This window comes from Scatophagus argus, chromosome 7 (genome assembly GCF_020382885.2).
Source record: "Scatophagus argus isolate fScaArg1 chromosome 7, fScaArg1.pri, whole genome shotgun sequence".
Lineage (NCBI taxonomy): Eukaryota > Metazoa > Chordata > Actinopteri > Scatophagidae > Scatophagus > Scatophagus argus.
In genome coordinates, this window is record NC_058499.1 from 24291177 (window position 1) to 24311989 (window position 20813).

The window sequence follows — 20813 nt, forward strand, 5'->3', positions numbered from 1 at the left end:
CGCTCCCGCAAAATTGAGTATTTATCAATTTATCAGTCTAGTCTGAATAGGCCTGAGATTCAATGACAGGGGAGTTGTATTTGTTGGACAACACCACCGTGGATAATAATAAAAAAAAACTCACTGTGTGTAACTGTGTGTGTGTGTGTGTGTGTATGCGTGTGTGTGTCTGAGAAAGAGAAAATGAGAAAGAGAGAGAGAGAGAGAGAGAGACAGAGAATGACTACAAAAAAGGTCTCTTTCTCTCACTCAGTTACCACACAAAAGTGTGACATCACCAGGGACAGATTAGAGTTTCTTGTAACAACAGACCAAAACATACTATGACAGTTCTTTGTCTCTATCTCTCCCTCGAGTAAAATATCTTTCTTTATTTGTTTCTCCCTTTCAATCTCACTCTTCTATTTTCATCTTTTCAAAATATAAATGTTTCTATTCTGCTTTTTTTTCCCTACTCTCACAAAAGCCCATTGCTCCCTCTGTCTCCCAGCACCTTCTCCAACTGTAACCCTGGGAGATGAAAGTAGAAAATCTGGATGTTTTCCATCTGTTTTTGAGGGCAGAGGCATGCTGAAACACGGATCTCATTATCATGTCATTGCAGAGACAGAGAAAAAAAAAGGCATTTCAGGCATGTTAAAATCATACTCACTGTAAACATGAGCTGGCATCCACCCAATATGTAATCCAGAAATGTGTAGTCTCTTATAATCTAGGGATACAAAAATCACAGGATAAAGTAAGGGAACAGTTCAGGACAATAAGAACCACTCCAAAAGAGAATACTGATCTACTGAGAAAAAGAATACTGTATATACTATATACTAGAATATTAAAAATTGCATCTGACAAAATCAGTTGAATCTTTAGAGAAAAGTATGTTTTGAGCCAGTTTGTCCTTTGAAAATATTTTTTCTTGGGTCATTGTAGTAAACAACCTAATAAAACACAGCACATTACATAAATAACTGAATGATTAACTCTTTTCAAAAGCAGAACCCTAAAATTTGTCACAATACATCCTATGTTTTCCTGATTCAAGTTACCACCAATGGAGCACCAATTATTATCACGTTTGAACACGATTTCCACTTCAATTGCATTGAATACTTAGCATGGATTTTACTGTCATTAGCCTAATCCCTGCTGGCAGGCAACAAATATAATTACTGTATTAGTAGTTTTGTGCATGTGCTGGATGTGTGTGACCATGCGTGTACAAAGGCTTGCTCGTGATTGTGTACATAAAAAAAGGAAGAAGGAAAAGAATCAATTATGAAAGCTTGTCATCATATGCACACGGCTGTAATGCCATTCCAATAGACACTGAAAGACTCACATCTAAAGACTCCCACGGGGCTCAAAGCTGGCGCACTAATTAGTTCAGAGGGAGTTATGAACGCCCAGTTAGAAGTGTGTCAGCTGATCAAAACCTCAGCGGTTTAAAGAAAGGTGTCACTGAATTGAACGAATGAATGATGGGTCATTATGAGCTGACTTTTAGCTCTTTTAGCTCATAGTTTTGCTTCTACAGCCCACACCCACGGAGATTCTACTGTGGGGCTAAATCTCATGGTTCAACTCAACCCCCACCCACTCACTGCCACATAAAACCACAAGCAGATGATTTCTGCAAAGCAAAGTAGGCTGCACACTCTTGGCTTATCTGAGCTTGCAACCTGCCCAGCACAAAATGCAGAGAACCAAAGTAAACAAACAGTAAAATAAAGGCTAAAATTATTCACTAAATACATGAATTTATTAACATTTATTATACATTAGTACTTCCCAGAGGTGTATAAAATTCATAGTGATGTATTTTGATAAATTAGATAAAAATTGTAGTTTATAGCTATATAAAGTATACAAGTGGTTAATGCACAACTAATGTTGCTGTCTACCGCAAGCAATAAAAATATGCATAATACACAATGTAAATTAAAGTAAATTAAACAGAACAGAGAACAGTTTTTAACACTTTCAAAACCTGAAGATACGATAAGATAAACCTTTATCAGTCTCACAGTGGGGAAATTCTCAGAAGATACCCTGTGTCACTAACCAATTTTTGCTAAGTTAATACATTAAGGCTATGCGTCAGTACATGTGGTTTGGAAACTTTCTGCCCTCTAAAGGTCAAAAATGACTTAATGGAGATTTAATATTTGGACCATGACAATATGGAAATTGACTTATTCTGCAAATAAAGTAAATTGTTTTCCTACTGTAAGTTTATAGATTTTATGAGAGCAGTCACTCCAAAAAATGGGCAATCGCTGCCTGTGATTTCAAGCTTTCAGTTTTATTTGAAAATCTTAATGTTAATGGAGCATTTCCACTGATGCCTTGTCAAGTCCCACTGATCTTCATTTCTAATACCTGTTTAAACATGAGTCCAAAGTGCCTGGCCTGGCCCCAAATATGTTACAGTGATGTCTTGCCAACCTCAGCCAACCTGTGATAAATGTGTTTATCATTTGTTTGCAGACATTCTTCAATAACACAGCAGGAAGGAAGAGTACAAGAAAAAGTTAGATGTTAGATGAAGAGATGCAAACAGGACAAAACTCTTACTGCATCTCTGCAAATAGCTCACCTCCAACAGGTAAACAACTTCTTTTACCTGCCAAGCTGTGTGCTGGAAAGACACTAAGCAAAAATAACAGGGGAGCTTGAACGTGTCTATACACTATTTTACTGCTCCTCTGACCATTAGCCAACATCATCGGCTCAAGAAAAACGCATTGTATGAGCTGTCAAACCAGTTGCCCTGCTGTAATGGAGATGCCATGGTGAGCTAATGTACAGTCACACTGAGTCACGCCAAGCCAGCACATATGCATGAAAAAGGGGCTTAATTACTGTAGCACCTCAACTGTGGCCTCAAGTTACTTTAAGGTCTACGCAAAAACTCCATGGAGATATCTGAAATTTATCTGGGATGTGGGAAATATGTTTTACTTGTGATTCTCCATGTTTACGTGCCAGGCTAATTATAGCCCAGTCCCCTATAGCATACTGAGAACCCTAACATCATTAGTATCTATCCCATCATCAAACAGTGATACCAGTAGTCACAATTTAAACACAACCAAAGATTAAGATTGTGAAGACAACATGAATGCTGATGGATCCATCCATCCTCACCTTGCATGACTTGACAATGATAATTCCAGAGTTTTTATAATTCTTCTTCTTCTTCTGTTTCTTGGGGTTGATGCAGTCAAACTCCACCTAAAGGGACAGAAAGACAATTGTATAGAAATTAAGAAATTGAGAAAAAAAAGTAAGGGGAAAATAATGGGAAAAGTTAAGATGACAGCAGATTTGGAAAGTAGAGGTGAGCTAGGAGGGGGAATGAACAGATGACTGAGAGAAAGTGATTTGGGTCTGCCCATATTGCACACACTGTCTACATCAGCTACAACTAGACAGTCAAACTTGGAGATGTATTTTTAACTATCTATATTACAGTGCAGTACAGTATGCAGTATCCAGATCACAGAATATGTCACCTGAAGAAGAGCTGCACAAAAAGATTCATCCAATCAGCAGAACCACCTAACTGGCTACATCACTCTATTGGTTTGTTTGTTCACAGAACTGCTACTCAATGAAATTATGTGAAGTTTGGAAACAGATGTAAGAGATATTAAATACTGTAATCTCTAAGATTCTCATGATGATTATGAAGATTCTCATTCTCATTCTCATGACGCCTTCACCATCAATCACAATCTAAAATCGTTACACGTGCTGATAACGGCCAAAAATACTGTTTACTAAAAACACTTAAAGAATTCAATTTATGTGATGAATAATAGTGTAAGTAATACAACTACAGTTTAGACAGCAATGTGTTTGATCAAAAGAAACATCTGAGACGGATGCATGCACGCGTGCGCGTGCGCGCGCACACACACACACACACACACAGACTCACATGCCTTAAGTCAGCTGGTGATTCATATGAGAGGTAGGTCCAAATGCCTTGTCGTGTTAACAGCTAAAGGCTGTTTTACATCTCAAAAGCACCTCTCATTTTCTCATCCTTCTTTTGACACTCTCTCTCTCTCTTTATCCCCCATCTCTCCATCCTGCCTTATTTTTCAGCCCCCATCCCCCACATACACACACACGCAATATTACCACACATGAAGGGACTCAGTGGGAGAACAAGTCATGAGACTGCTTGGCACACGCACACACGCAGTTTCACAAATGAGCATGCACACATTTGCTCGCACGCAGATGCACATGCAAATACACACAGTGGTACTAATGAGTGAGTGTTGAGTGTTTTGGTCCCTGCATCTTTGGCAGACAAGAAAAGCAAACTGAAGAGAATAAATCTCAGATGTATCTCAGCAGAAGAATCTCAGGAGGACCCAACTAGTCCTCAGTGAGCATAATATGTGAAAAAGGCAGCAATGCAAATCTGTGCATGATTATTCCGGCTTCATTGTTGAGAGATGCGACTGAATGCATTTAAACTGCAAATTAGCCAGCATGAGGCAGAGCTGTATAAAACTCAGTATAGCTAAAACATAAAACTGTCATCCACCAGTTTCTGTTCCGTGCAAATTCAGATAAATGCTGTTTAGATTTAAAAAAAACAAATGGTTTTTAAATCAAGCTTGAATCCTTCTGCTTCAATTGGTATTCAGCAATGAGGTAAGACAAACTGGGTGATGTAAGGGTTTAAATCAAGCTCATGTCACTATTCTCCTCAATATCTCAAATTCATGTGTTACGTTGGTGTTAACAAAATGTAATACTAAAAAAATAAATATTGATAAAGATAAGAAGTTATAGTTATGCTAAGATTTGCTGCAACTAAGGGGAAAGAAGAATAAAATTCTAGCCACACGAACAGTTAATTACACACTGGGGAAAAAAAATAAAATATATACTCCTGTTTGGAGTATATGAAAAATTGAGAGCATCGTAATTTACTCAGACTCACACATTTAATGGGGAAAATTCCATTCTGGCCTGACTGAGGTGTGAGAATCAGAATGGTTCGCGCTATGTTTTAGGAGTTCTCACACTCAAGCCATCCTCTCTGCAGAGTCCCACCACCTCATCTCCCAATGGTTTAAGCTGTACTGTACAGACTACTGAATGTCTGATCAGATTCTGTATCAGCTCAGCTTTGCTTGAAAATGAATACAAATGATAGCAATGCTAACATGCTAACATTATCTTTCTTACAAACCCTCCCATAGTGAGACACCAGCCTGAGTTTTCAGAGAACTGGGGTTGCAGTGTAACTGGAAATGTTTGAATGAAAAGACAGAGAGCGTTCAAAACCTAATGTTGCATTCAGATAACACTAAATTGAACTGACAAACACATACTTAATTACACAATAATGACAAATGTGTTTTACCTCCACTGAGTTTTGGGCTTCACTTATCTTGGCAACCGTGGTTTGAAACTCTCCTATGAAGTCGTGGCCTCCATCGTTATCATAGTCATAACACAGAACCTGTCATTGTGTAGAGCACATCACATCATGCTTTTCGTTATGAATCTCAAATGATTTCTGTGGTGGTTTTGCCCTCTTTACACATCCCCATAAGTGTCACGCGTGTACATATGACCAACCTAAAGACCCTCTATTTTAAAATGTAAACTTTTGTAAGAATGTGGAATTGATTACATTTCATATGCACATTAACATTTTTTGGACTTGGACTGGAAAACATTGTTGCAAGTCCAGACTAATACAGTACCGAAACAACACGATCAATTGAGTTTAATGCAAAGCTAAGCATAAACCGGCTTTGTCCTGTCTTTCTTTTCCATTGTCAACCTGCACTGCTAGCATTAAATAAAGTGTTTGATGAATTTGATGAAACTCTAAAGACTAACCTTGATGTTTCGGTCAACATCTCCATTGCAGAGAGAAATAAGCGGCACAGTGAAGGGTTTCCATGATGGGTCTAAAGTGTTCTTTATGACCTGAAGTCACAGACAAAGAAACAGACATGCAATCACTGGATGAATTACATGACAGCAGTTGGAAGACTGCAGAATTACCTAAACTTGGGCTTGTAATCTGTTTCATCCAGCCTCCTACACTTACTGAAAAAAGTTACAGTGTACTTCATGACCTTCTGTAAATCCTGGTTTTGCTGACAATGACAGTTCACAGTTGACAATAATGACAGTGAGATAGAGGTGCTTTAAATCCCCACCAATGACTCACTTCTGTCCTGTGCACCAGCATCCACTTGCCATCTTCTCCCTGTTTGTGAAACTCCAGGTAGGGGTCTGATTTTCCAAAAAAGTCCTGCACACAAAACAGTCTTTCTGAGGATGAATTCTACTTGATCCTAACTTCAGCCAAACTGAAACACATTACATCACATACCATGCTTTGACTAATTCTTGTGGGAGATTAAATTGCACTCTTCAAAAGAACAAACACACACCATATTGCACTGAGATGTCTTTATTTTCTTTAATTAACATATTTATCAAAAGGCACTCTGAGCTACTGCAATTACTATGCTTTGTGTGTATTCTGGTGGTTTAACCAGAGGGTGCACAGCAGGCACACATCAGCATTAGTTCAAATCACCTTTCAAGCTGTGCTGTTTCTGACCTGCTTTTTTCTTCCGCTCGCCATATACCGGCAACTGCAGGCCAAAGATTGAAAATAAACTCTTTTGATTTACTAAAAATAAATAAAACTGATTCGATCCCCGTTTCCAACTATCAGTGCAAATATCTGCAATCCAGTCTCTGTTTGGGCTTTGTGTCCTAAAGCAGTATGTTGCTCGAATGCATTCTGAGCATGTGTGTGCATGCTGGCATTTGCACTGTGTGTGTGTGTGTGTGTGTGTGTGTGTGTGTGTGTGTGTGTGTGTGTGTGTGTGTGTGAGTGAGTCTAACCACCTACCTTCTTATCCAGTTTACGCCCACTCATGGTCAAAGTGATGATTCTGTTGTCAGACAGCTCCTGAGCTGTTATCTAGAATAACATTACAGCACAACATTAGCCGCAACCAAAAAATACTTGTATAAATAATAAAACAAATTAAAAAAACTCGCAACTTCAAAATAACGTCAGCAGGGAGAGCAACAACAACAATGGTAAACAGTAAACAAAGAACAGTAACAGCAGCAGCCTCGGTTACATCTTTGTCAGCATCGTTATAAACAACAGAAAAACATTCCATTATAGTACACAGCAGCGACTGCATCCACACGGCCAACAACTGAAACTTCTGATGATACGGTATGGTATGTGTGTGTATCAAGAGGAGAAACAGGAAAAGCATTTAAGATTCAGAGAAAGAGTACTGATTCTTACCGTAATAGATCCTTTGCCAGCTGGCTTGCCATTGGCTAAGATCAACGGCCTATGAAGTTTCTTGTTGGACACAATCTAGTAGACAGTTTAAGAAAGACAAACAGGACAGGAATCATTTATGAGCAAATTATACTAAACATAGATATAAATAAATGTCAGTTTGAACCACCAAAGCTTTTTCTGGCACATCCTACCCTAAAATAACCTGATTACGTGAATCAATTAATTGTAGCTGAATTTAGTAGTTGGCCGGTTTCCATGCAAACTCCTTCTCTACAACCTTATTCATTTCAGCCACAAGAAAGTGTTCTGACTCAGTTTTTTTGAGTTATAACTTCCTGAGCACATCTAAAGTAGAAATATGTCATGCTGCGTAGCTTGACATCTGCTGCCTCTGATGACCTCGCACCTATGTTTTAGCAAATATCTGACCAGATTTAGAACATGCAGAGTACAGAAGTGACAGAGCTTGGAGAAAAAGAGAGACTTTGCATATACAGCAGTCTGACAAACATTCAGATCCTATATGGTCATCTAGTGTTATAAAAGTAATGGAGAATGGTCAAAATATGTAGGTATATGTGTTTTATTACGTCATAAAATATGACATTAATAGAAGTCTCCACACCACAGATTTGATTGTTTAGTTAAGGTATTGCACACAGTCCAGTTTTTCATGACATAACACATTACGTTTCCAGACCAACCAAATAAAAATCAGCAGGTTAGTGGCAATTCCAAATAATATTTGTAACTTTGTAAGTCACGAAAACTATTTTGCATTGTACTTAAGCATTAGCCTTCATGCAATTTTGCACCATACAATCATCAAGCTCATGTACAGCTGCAACGCACAGGAAGCTACCAAACTAACATAAAAGCTAGTTAACTCAATTAACTTTCACCAAAAATAACAATAATAATAATAATAATGATAACGATCTGTGGTGGATGTGACATTGCCGTTGTCACATGAAATCAAAATGTGGACAGGGTGTCCCCAGCATTAAGAAATTTATATCAGGCCGTATGAACTGGGCACCAAGGAGACTTCTGACTTGAGTTTACTATAGCCAGCAATAACGTCTGGAGGTTTAAAGACGAAACCAGGAAATGAAACAATTGAAAAATGGGCTGACCACATGAGGTCAATGGCAAATTAAATTCTGTCATCCTATTTAATACAGAACGAAAGTAAGACTGAAGAGGAGAAATCATTCCATACCACTCCAAGAGTACAAATGAATTCTCCCAAGAAATCATGTTCATAGAGCTGTGTGGCACACTTGTCTTCATCAAACATGGCGAAGCGAAGCTTCTGGATCTCCTCAAAGTGGTAGTCCACCTGAAACTTCACTCCAAACACTGGGTTCAAGTTGTTCACAGCTGTTTCAGTGCGGCCAAGCTAAAAGAGAGGAAACAAGGAGAGAGCAAATTTTAAAACAAAAAAAATTAGCTTAAATATATGCAATTCAAGTATAGTGTGGCTGGAGCTGTGCATCCAGTGAAAATGTCAAGAATTCAAGGTTAAATAAATGTACTTTGTTAGCAAAACTTTAAGTGCTCCTCCCTGACTGACTAGATATTTATGCAAAGAAGCATAGTCTTAGCTTCTTTCTTCTTCTAGTCTTCTCTATGAATCCTGATGGGCTTCTCTACGGTCTGAGGAACAACACCAGTGTGTTTGGCCTTGCTAAGGGTTCTGTGGAGCTGTTCTTTTCCTCAGTACATCTATGGTATTTTTGCTGTGGTGATTTGAGCTAAATGCTAAGATCAGCATGCTTACATGTGCACGAATTCAATAATAATAACTGATATTAAGCAGTTACAATGTTTGCCAGGTTCACTACCTTAGTTTAATATGTTAGCTTACTATCCATCCATCCATTTTCTATACCGCTTATCCGTCAGGGTCGCGGGGGAGCTGGAGCCTATCCCAGCTGACTACGGGCGAGAGGCGGGGTACACCCTGGACTGGTCGCCAGTCAATCGCAGGGCCAACACACAAAGACAAACAACCACACACTCTCACACTCACACCTAGGGCCAATTTAGAGTAGCCAATTAACCTAATGTGCATGTTTTTGGTATTGTGGGAGGAAGCCGGAGTACCCGGAGAAAACCCACGCAGGCACAGGGAGAACATGCAAACTCCACATAGAAGGGCCCAGACCGGGATTTGAACCTGGAACCCTCTTGCTATGAGGTGACAGTGCTAACCACTGCACCACTGTGCCGCCCCGTTAGCTTACTAGAATTTGCTAATTGTGGAAGCTGATGGGAATATCATTAGTGATGCAGGAACCAAAGTATTAGAAATTTTAAAATTTTAGTGGTGCAAGCTGAAAAGTGAAAGAATCAAAATTACTGAGATTGATATCAGCACATCAGCACTGTGAGTGACTGCTCACATAGAGTTCAATGTGGAAATGAAAAACAAAGTTGATTTGTATAAACTATTTTAGCCTCATACACATTTCCCTTCTTCTCAACTAATTTTCCTAGGTTTGTCCAGCTTATAGGTATCACAAGTGATGAGTTCTCATTGCCAAAAAAAATAGTCTGGACAGTACACAGACAAATCAGAGTGTGTAGGAGTTTGTAAGAGCACTGTGAGAGTCACATTATTTGCTCTGGGTCCTCGAAACCAGGTGGCTGGATGACTAATACTCACTGGCCCTGCTACTCAAAAGTGTGACTCACCCCAGGCACACTGCATAGTGTGTTTATACACCATGAGATGATGTCAAGATATGCCATTTTTGAATTAGTAATATAAATGGCTTTTTGAATGGCTGTTGAACTAATACACTGGAGATGGTGGCCATGAAATGTCACAGTCATTCTTATTCTACATATTTACTCTCTAGGGTCTTGCGTGTGTTCCTAGAATATTCCTCAGCACTAGGTTTAGGGCTTGGGTTATTTGACCCAAAAACAATAGGAATGTTGATGTATGTTAACAGAAACTTTCAAAGAACTGGGCAACATCAGACCCTAGGATCATAGTTCCCAAAATCCCAGGCAATGACTTACAATTGTACTTCTGCTAATTCAGAGACATTAAACAAAGCACTTTACCTTGTTGTCATATTTTATCACAGTGGTTATAAAATGTAATGTGGTGTTTCAGTGTTTGGGCATATGTTTTGCTAATTTAAATGGTAAATGAACTGTACTTATATAGCAGTTTTCCATTTGTGCCGACCGCTCAAAGTGCTTTTACACTACTGTCACAATCACCCATTCACACACACATTCACACACTGATGGCAGAGGCAGCTATCCATCAGACAGTTAAGACATTCACACATACATTCACACAGCAATGATGCAGCATTGGGAGCAATTTTGGGTTCAGCGCCTTGCTCAAGGAACCACCGAAGCACTAACCTTCTGATAAGTGGACGACCCGCTCTACCTCCTGAGCCAACAGCCACCATTTTAAGTGAGCTGAACTAAAAGCAACTTCTGTTAGTAAAGAGTTGGTGATGATACCCACACCTATTGGTCCGTCTTAGCAAGGCTTGAGATTCAGGCAGCAGCTTGATTGGTCCACCATGTCGGTCCAGACTTCGGACCAAAACATCTCAAACAACATCAGCTTGATTGACATAGAATTTTGTGCAGACATTTGTACTCCCAATGAGATGAATCCTTAAAAAAAATACAGGAGTGCGGTGAAATGTCATGCATATATTTATCAGTAAATACCTGTTTGGCTTGTTTGATTTTGTCCAGTAGTTTGGTTTATGACCAAACAGGTGCAAAATTAAAATTACTTACCGCTGTATTTGTGTTTTGACGTAATTATCAAATATTAGTTAACACCTTAAATTAGGACAGGGAATACGGTAAACATTTTACCTCCTAAACAGCATGTTAGCAGCCTCACAGAGCCGCTTTTCCAAGCTTTACAGCTTTAATTCTTTCTAACGTATGTTGAAGACAGCATAATAAAAAACTATTTATTTACCTCCTCTTTGCATCAATATCCTGCTAAGACTCATTCAGTGGTCCTTCTCTCTCACACACAACACAGCATAGAGTTAAATTGCCCAGTCAGGAGTTTTTATTTCTTATCTTTTTGTTTGCTTCTAAGAATGAAAAGCACAATCACTTTGTCTAGAAAAATGTGTTCCAAGACAGCTAATAATCTCCACTGTTGTTTAACATGGTTCAGTGTTTTTTCTTTGAGCATATTATCAAATGAATATAAAAACATAAGGTCCCCCTATAAAAAATACTTTTTATATGCCATATAGATAGTTTTATCCAAAGTACTTCTGAGTGTAAACTCCATTAATACTAAAGAAGAGAGGCTGCATACCTTTTTCAGAGGGAAAAGGATTTTAGCTTCAGTTTGCCAACAGTGCTTACAGCGCTTCTCAATTTGTGTGATGCATGGGTAGAGAGCATAAAAAAATGGCTGTACTTTGTGGCGTAAAAACTGATGTTACTGGGGCATCACAGGCCGGCAGGCTGCAGTGCGTGTCTCATATTTGTTCCACTGTGAACCTGGCTGACTGGCTCTGGAAATGAGTCAGACCCTCGCGGCACTGCTTTCTCTTTATGTCCTCTTTTTCTATCCATCCATGTTTACTTTCAGGTAAATTTTTTACTCTGACATGCAAATGGTTCAATAATAACAATATGAACAGCTTGATGCAACAATAGCTTACTACAGGGCAGCAACAAACTCGAAGAAGAAGAAATATCACATACATTTCAGCAACATCCAGCTATTTGTCCATTTCTAAAGGTATCTGAAATGTCTGAAAGTGAGGTCAAGCATTAATATGATTTTGTCTGTGTCTAAAAAGACTTCTTTTTAACTTTCTATGGTAAATGTGTGTGTGGTTTAGACCTGAGCATGCAACAGTATAAATATATACAGTATAAATTAAGATAAAATATAAACATATAAATACAAACAGTATAAGTATACGGGTATAGTTTCTGTGCTCTTTATGGTGTGGAGTAGAAAGGGAGACACCACAGCAAAACAGTTAAATGTTACAGGGTTCAATCAATGAGATGAACCCAAGTGTTTTCAAGGACTCAAGACATCAGAGACATAGTTATTAAAACTGAATCTGACATGACAAACTTGGAACCCCAAAACATTCTACCACAATGTACTATGCTCTTTAAAAAAACTGAATCTGATAAAGCTGAATTCGAATCCGAAAACCTGTGTCCAATTGCCCTCCTTTAAGATAAGATAAACTTTATTGATCCCACAGCAGGGAAATTCACTTGTCGTGGCAGCTCACAAGAACAGAATAGAGCGCAAAAAGCGCTATTTGCTGTTGGGCAGGATGTTGACAATGGATTTATCTCAGCTTTTTCTCTGAAAACAACCTGTTGCTGCTAAAATGAGGCTGATGAGAGCACTGAGAGTGAACCAAAACAGTTTGTTATTTATAGACTGCAAAACCAAAAAAACGAGCTGAAAGATGCTAAGATGCTCAGAAGAAGCTGCAGAATCAAGTGATAATTACCTGTTGGTTTGGCACTACAAGCTCTCACATTACACAATCCATTGTCTACATAAAAATATTGATTAGAGGGGCTTTAGTTACCAGGGCTGACCTAGATGTAGATATGCAGATTGATTTGTTAAATAACTAAACCACAAATTTATGGAGAGCCATTTTATTCAAAATGAAATAAATAAATATGGCTGTAAAATAAACCCAATAAATAAATACATTTATTTATTATCATTTTATAATTTCATTATTTATTGTTTAAAGCTTTTTCATAAGACTACATTTATTTATTTCACAGGACTTTTATTTCATAATGTCACATTTATTTATATCATTGCACTTTTATTTCATAATGCCACATTTTTTTTTAATTTCATGGCACTTTTATTTCAAAGTGCCACATTTATTTCACAGCTCTATTTATTTACATTTCTAAAATGCAAATGAGGGGGTGTGGTTATCTTCACGACAAAGCAAATGCAGCAGATCTCGGAAGGCATCGTGCAGGTAGGATGGAAGATGTTAGTGGTGTCAGAGATAGCATGCTGACTTTATCTGGTGTGTTTGCCTTGGCCTGAAGATAGCCATGCCCCCTAAGTCGCATATTAGAAATGGAAATAAATAGAGCCATGAAATACATCTGGCATTATGAAATAGAAGTACCGCGAAATAAATAAATGTGGCATTATGAAAGAAAAGTGCCAAGGAATAAGTAAATGTAGTATGAAAAACAACATTTTGAAATAAATAAATGCATTTATTAATTTATTGGGTTTATTTCATAGCCATATCTATTAATTTTATTTTGACTAAAACGTCTCCATACAAAGTAACCTAACAGGATGTATTCTGATGACAGTTTGGGGTTTAGGTGAAGGACATTGTCATTCAGCTAACTTTCCCTAGACGCTGCATTTAACGGTGTATAAAAAGGCAGAAATGTCATTGTCTAAACATGGCTTAGCATCACAAATACTGATCCTGAAAATAACCTCACAAACTAATATAAGACTGCACTTGTCAGTAGCACACCGCACAAGACGTGAACCCCACTGATTTTGTCTTCATGTTGAGTGTGAGTTCTCACTTGCGGTGTTACAGGCATATATCTGGTCCATAATACGTGTTGAGATTAGTATGAGGATTTGGAGTTCAGATAGAAAAAAAATCAATGGAAGATAATCCAAGTAGGCCGCTAACTGGGTGCCGCATTATTTACAGATCTGTGTAACTCGTTTTACTATATTCTCTCCTCTGTCCTTCTCTTCTCCTTCTCGATCATCTCTTTTTAATTTTCCCCTCACTCTACCCATCTCTCAGCTCCCTCTCTCACACCTCCTCATTCTCACACTCTTACCCTCTCTGTCGCTCTCGCCCCGATGGACCCAGCTGCTTTTCACACCTCTATGTCACAAGGCAGACAGACAGACAGACAGACAGAAAGGGAAAGGCTGGTGACAGAGAGAAGAGAAAGACAATCAGAGGAGAGAGAAAACAAAGCTAACAGGAGGGGATCAGAGAAAGTGAGAAAGCCAGGGTGTGAGAGAAACAGCGAGCTGTGCATAATAACCGAGAAAAGGTTTGGGCCTCGTTTCGCCTCCTCCATCGTTCCCGCACTCCAGGAGCACTAAGCTTTTGTTTCCCTTCCCGTTGCCATAGTAACTACTGGCAATTTCATATCTGAGCCACATGCCCTGCTGACCGACAGCTAGTTGCAACCCGAGGCACTCGCCTACACTCACACACAAACAGGCACACATGCACACGCAGGCATAAACCAAAGCCTGCGTGCCCTGTTGACCAGCTGTTCACTAAAAAAAAGCCTTGAGGCAGCTGCCTACACACACCAAAACTTCATCACCATGTTCCTCTTGAGCATCTTCAACTTAGCGCTTTCTTTATCTACACTATGAAAATACTGTATGACATACACTCACATCACAATAGAATACAGAATTATAGAATTTATGGAACAGAAAAGTCAAGTCAAATTTCTTGGTCTCGACTGATACGCTGATTGATGCAGGACTATTATATACATGTGTTATTATTATTTGTATATATTTAATTATCTGTAAAATCTATAGTAAAGTATAATTTACATAAAATCAATTCTGATCTTAACTCTGATTGCCTCATTTTAGTTCTGAACAAATCCTGGTTTCGATCTTTTATTCCAGCTTATCCTGTGCATGAACCCCCTCGCCCTCAGTGATAGCAAACAGGACATCAACCAAACTAAAAACTTTTAAATTCGTTATTGATTTTAATTACTTATTTGATGCTATAAAAATGGGACGAAACATCATGACTGACAGCCTGTTTAGCTTAGCTTTTTGTGTAATGAGACACACAGTTCAGAACATTAATACATCTCCACCTCCTTGTGCATGTGTCTGACCGATGTGTGTTTTCAGTTAGCATTAGGTTCAAACTTAGAGGTTTGTGTAACATATGTCAAAAAATAGAGTTACTGCTGAATAAGTGAGAAGGTATCATTTGTCACCACATCAACTGTGAGGTGTCAGGTGAATACATGAATATTGTTTATTAAAAAAATTAGTTTCACAAGTTTTCATCCTTGATCTCATTATTGATCATCGCCATCCGACCAACACTGCTATTGATCAAAGGCCTGAAATCAGCTATCAAAGTTCACCAACAGCTGAAGTCTGCTGAGAACAACTGCATAGATTAATTTGGTCTCCTTGCACAAACCGAGCAATTGTGGCGATTCCAGTAGAGTTAACTGACTTTACCACGAGGTTTGCAATTGCATTTTTGCTGTGAGCACGTCTTTGGACTGAGGCAGCAAACAAGAGCCAGCAGACACACAGAGAAGATGTTCTCACAGACAGGTCCCAATTACACTATATAGACAAAAGTATCAGGACACACCATTTTGTGGGTCTGTTTTTCAGGCATTGGTGTGGGCCCCTTAACTTCCAGTGAAGGGAAATCTTAATGCTTCAGCATACCAAGACATTTTGGACAATGCTATGCTTCCAACTTTGTGCCAACAGTTTGTTGAAGGCCCTTTTTCTATTCCATGACTGTGTCCCAGTGTACAAAGCAAAGTCCATAAAGACATGACTGGATGAGTTTGGTGTGGAAGAACTTGACTGGCCCACACAGAGCCCTGACCTCAGGCCCATCCAACACCTTTGGGATGAACTGGACCAGAGATTGTGATTCAGGCCTTTTGGTCCAACATCAGTGTGTGACCTCACAAATGCTCTGCTGCATGAATGGGCAAAAATCCCCACAGAAACTACAAAATCTTGTGGAAAGCCTTCATACAAGAGTGGACACTGTTATAGCTGCAAAGCTGTCCATGTATTAAGAATGTATTGTCATTAACATCCCTGTTGATGTACAGGTGTCCCAGTACTTTTGTCTATATAGTGTAGCAGCTTGCCAGCTTAATCGAGCCCTCTTGCTTTTATGTCTCCACAATAATAGTAGACTATATATTTTAAAATCAAAACAAATATCCTATCCCATCACTAGCACTGGATTTTTACTTTCAGGAGCTCTTTCAGGGTTTTCCACTTTCTCTGCCTATCTAGACATGTTCATACTTCTCGGCCTGCTCTTCCACACAGAATTTCATTTTGCAATGAGGTTAGAAGTGATGAGACATAGAGGAAGCACCTGATAATCAATTACAGTTCATACTTGTGCTGATATCTGACTGTTTAAAAATCAGAATGGATATCTTGACTGACTGGAATTTTTTCAACCCTAAAAAAAAAGAAAAAAAAAGACGGATACACACCACTTAATTTTGTCTTTTAAAGAAATGTTTTAATTCTTAATTATAATTGCTGAGCAGAACATTTTACAGTTGAAAAATCTACTTGTCATTACTCTATGTGTACAATTTATATAATGATAAGAAGGTCTGTAAATTACCTTGTACTGCATTTCAGTGCTTACATTGCTCGTTACTACAATATAGGCCTTGATCTAATTTCAATGTCATCAGTAACAACAATAGGCCCACTTGCTGAAACCTATATTATTAACTTGGCAGGTATCAGGTATCTGGATCTGGTGCACAACATATACTGTCTGCAAAATAACAGACAACAAACAAAATCCTCTGGTCTTTCCTTTGCTAGAGGAGCCAGCTTGGTGGACGTGACCTTCAAAGCACTTCTAACACTTACTCAAATCTTCCATCCTCCCTTCAATCTCTTGCCTCCATATCCTTGAAGTTGAAACACACAACATGGAGGAGCAACAGAAATGGGTTTGACTCCCTAAGCACAGCATATTATGTGGTTCACCTTTTTCTCTCTAAACTAGCTTTTTCATCTGCTGCTGATTTCGCTCCATTTTCCGTCTGTTTTATAAAAACAAAACATGCCTCTTCTTCATTCCCATACCTTTCTTTTTCACATCTTCCACCTCTCTCTCGCCAGTTTTACTTTAATTCCACCACACCCCGATCCTTACCTCCACCCAGTTTCCATCCACTTCTTGGAAGAGAACACAGAAGGGGTCAGATTTGGAGGCTACATCTCGGTCCAGGAGGCTGGATGCAGTGACGGACAGCTCCACCCGAGTGACGCAGTGCTGAGGTGCGACACTGCGCGTCTGGCCTTCTGTGGCTGAGCCTAGAGTGTAGGCCATGGTCTGAGATCACAACGAATCACCCTGGAGGAAAGAAAACACATAGCAATAAGAAGAATAAATGCTGGCTTCATACACACCCACATACACACACTGGCTGTTTTTAACAGTGTAGTTACTCATTTTGTTTTGTCTGTAAAGCAACAGAGCACTGAAAAAAAAAGCCTTGCCAGATGACATCTTGTTCTTTGTAACCACCAATCAGGACCCGAAAATGCTCAGTCTACTATCATGTATGATCAGGAAAAGCTGCAAATTCTGCATATTTGAGAACGTGGAACCAACAAGTGTGTGGCGTTTTGCTTGAAAAATTAATTATAATAAATAACTGTTTACCAAAATAGTAGGCAATTAATTTTTATTTTAATCAACTGATCATCACTGTCCTTTATTAAAGATTTGGCTTGTTGATGTTCAACCAATCGAAATTAAGGCATTACCAAAGTCCAAATACATCATCCTGAAGGGAACATGTCGACCTTGGCCAGTTTTGGGGCCAATATTTTATTATTCTATTTTATTTATTCATTTATTTAGATTAAGAATGTTTATGTATTTAAATAAATTTAAAAGTGTGCTACATTGGCTCTGATGCCGCATCTTCTCTCTGTCTCTAATCTCCAGTCTGTGGTCTCATGCAACATCCTGTCCACAACGCTGCCTGAGTGAAACATCACAAGCATGACATGAACCTACGCTATAATATAATACAGCTTGAGGTGAAGTCAGCCAATCACCAAAGTCAGTAGCATCCATTGTCTGGGAACCATGAATGACTGCAAAAGTACCACTTCATCAGGTAGATGGTGAAATTTATCATTGTGTTAGTGACAACTTTGATGACATAACAGACGACAACTCATTGAGTCTCCAAAATCAATAGACTTCATCCTCCATAATCAAGTCCACAAAGATATCAAAAAATGTTTCAGTAAGCTGCGGTCAGAGTGCGGTCTCCTTAATGCTGACCTACAGTAGCTCCAAGTATCTGGCAAACACTGACAAAATAAAAAAGCAAATTAACAAACACATTGCTGTAAGGAAGGGTTCACCTCACACAATCTCAGTGACATGAACTGTTTCTATTCTATTATTATTGCTACTATTATTGCTGTTGTTATTATTATCATCACTTACTATATATATCATTATCATTACCTATAGTTCCAGTATTCTGTTATTATTGTTGTTTGCTCTCTGGCTTTCTCTCTCTCTCCCCTTCAACCCCACAGGTCAAGGCAGATGCCCCCCCCCCCCACCTAAAGTTGGAGTCTGCTATGAGGTTTCTGCCTTCTAAAAGGAAGTTATTCCTCATCACTATCACCAAGTGCTTGTTGGCTCTCTCTGTATTAAAGACGATGGTCTAGTCCTGCTCTTTACGTAAAGTATCACGAGGTATTTTCTGTTGTGATTATTGAATTGAACTGAACTGTACTGTAGGTTGTTTTTACACACAGAGTGATGGCTGGTTGCTTGTTAGGGGTCTTACATAGCTCTCACACTTTAGAGACATGTGTTATGTGTGTCTGACACTGACAGCTGACAAAAATTACTGAAAACACTACAGCAGAGAGAAAATAAGACGTTAGCAACCATGCAGAATGCATTTCTCTACAGAAATGAGTGCTTTACATGTAGACTGCCTCAAAGCAATGCTGCAATTTAGGCGACATTTCAATGTTCACATAACATTTTCTATGTATAACAAAAAGGAGAAAAAAGTACACAAGTAAGTAGCTCTTGAAAATAATCAATAAATCACAATTACAATATGTCACCTGCAGTTTTACAGTCCAAACGAGTTTTTGTCCAGTTTAATTAGACTAACGATGGTGTTTGGCTTGAATTAAACACAAACATTAACACGCACGCAGAATGTGAAGCCTTGTCAATGCTGGCTAACCCTAGCACAGGCCATAGCAACCCTCTGGAACCCTCATTTATATCCATTATTAAACATTACAAAGACCACACACACAAGCACACAAAGATCAAAGCCACCAGAGAACCTGCAAAATGGAGAGGCCCCAGGCAAGAAGTGGAAAAAGACACAAGGAGAAAACACACACACACATATATTTATATAATCTTGAAACAGCTTTGGAGTGTGATAAAAACTATGTGCTTGAACAAGCTGTTAACATGTTGTTCTCAGAAAAACTTGCGCCTTATTTGAAATAATTTCCAAGAGGCTTTGAGGACAAATGAACTGCAGAGCATTTTTGTTCTCAGAGCGGCAACTAAGAGGATGCTGTCTGTTGCTAAGATACTAAGATGGCATAACCAACGTGCTCCTCCTGTTCTGCTCCTGTGATGTCACACTGCTAGTGGTGATGTACTGAAAATACCAGTGTAATATTTTCATTCATTTACTCATTCATTCATAGGTGACGAAAAGCTTATTTTGAACGGCTGAAACACTTTTATTTAATATTTCACTGTTCATGGATGATGAATTGAGGACATAAGAAAAGAGTATTCTGCATTTTGTCAAGATGAGCTCATGACAATTAAAGACTGATAGCTATTGAAGCTGATGTAGCTGAAACACAAACAAGGGATGTAACCCAACTTTCAGGCATAAAAAAACCACAAATTTAATCGTTTACATTGAATTGATTTACTGCAGCGCGCTATTAATCCCATATCACTTCCCTTTTAGTATGCCATTACATGAAGATCATTGGCATTTTGTGTATAGGTGGATCAACAGCATAGTGTATTTCTGAGTGCATTACAGGTACGCATGGACTATACAGCAGGATTATACACAACCCAGTCGAACTAAATTATGGCAGCCTTGTCCAGATGTCTGCTTCCACTAATCCTGTTGAAGACGCTGACACCCAGTCACACTGCACATCCACACCTGAGTCACCTCAGTGCAGGAGGGAAGAGCAGACACAAGCCTGACAGAGAGAGGGCAGGTTAAGTGTGACTGACTGACGAGCAAAGCAGCATGGACGCTGTTTCACACTTGTTAAAAGCAGAGTGACCATTAAGTCGAATTACACGTCCTGTCCGCCGTATTCGTGCCAAACAATTGAGTGATTGGAAACAGTAATAATTACACGTAGTCCAGTTAAACTGAACATGAAATAAATCAAAACAGTGAGTCTCTCTTTCTTACACGCACATACAAAAGCTCGACTCTATGTTTCCTTCAGCGTCCCCCCCTGCATTCAACGTATTGAAAAATGCCACATCCTTCCAACATCATTTCTCATTTTCCGTGTTTGACCTCTATAACCACCAAACTGACCAGAGTCATTTTTGCAGCTGAGCTCCTCTATATCCTTCTACCGGCAAAGCGCAGCTAATTGTTACAACTCTACAAATGAACGTTAAACAGGTAC

The 20813-nt window shown here is 38.9% G+C and overlaps 1 protein-coding gene across 3 annotated transcripts in view; it reads right to left on the bottom strand.

Moving 5' to 3' along the window:
• The window catches only part of cpne2 (copine II), a 48971-nt gene that overhangs the window by 27841 nt on the left and 317 nt on the right, over positions 1 to 20813 (bottom strand). The window contains exons 2-11 of one of the 3 annotated variants that reach the window (XM_046393975.1): positions 20336 to 20366; positions 17281 to 17481; positions 8550 to 8729; positions 7325 to 7399; positions 6911 to 6982; positions 6215 to 6298; positions 5878 to 5967; positions 5393 to 5491; positions 3148 to 3234; positions 653 to 712 (exon numbers count right to left, since the gene is read on the bottom strand). In XM_046393975.1, the coding sequence (XP_046249931.1) occupies positions 653 to 712; positions 3148 to 3234; positions 5393 to 5491; positions 5878 to 5967; positions 6215 to 6298; positions 6911 to 6982; positions 7325 to 7399; positions 8550 to 8729; positions 17281 to 17457 (924 nt within the window). In that variant the 5' untranslated portion in view covers positions 17458 to 17481; positions 20336 to 20366. Of the gene's footprint in view, positions 1 to 652; positions 713 to 3147; positions 3235 to 5392; positions 5492 to 5877; positions 5968 to 6214; positions 6299 to 6910; positions 6983 to 7324; positions 7400 to 8549; positions 8730 to 17280; positions 17482 to 20227; positions 20367 to 20813 lie in introns of all 3 variants that reach the window. The other 2 variants (XM_046393973.1, XM_046393974.1) reach the window with 2 other exon arrangements.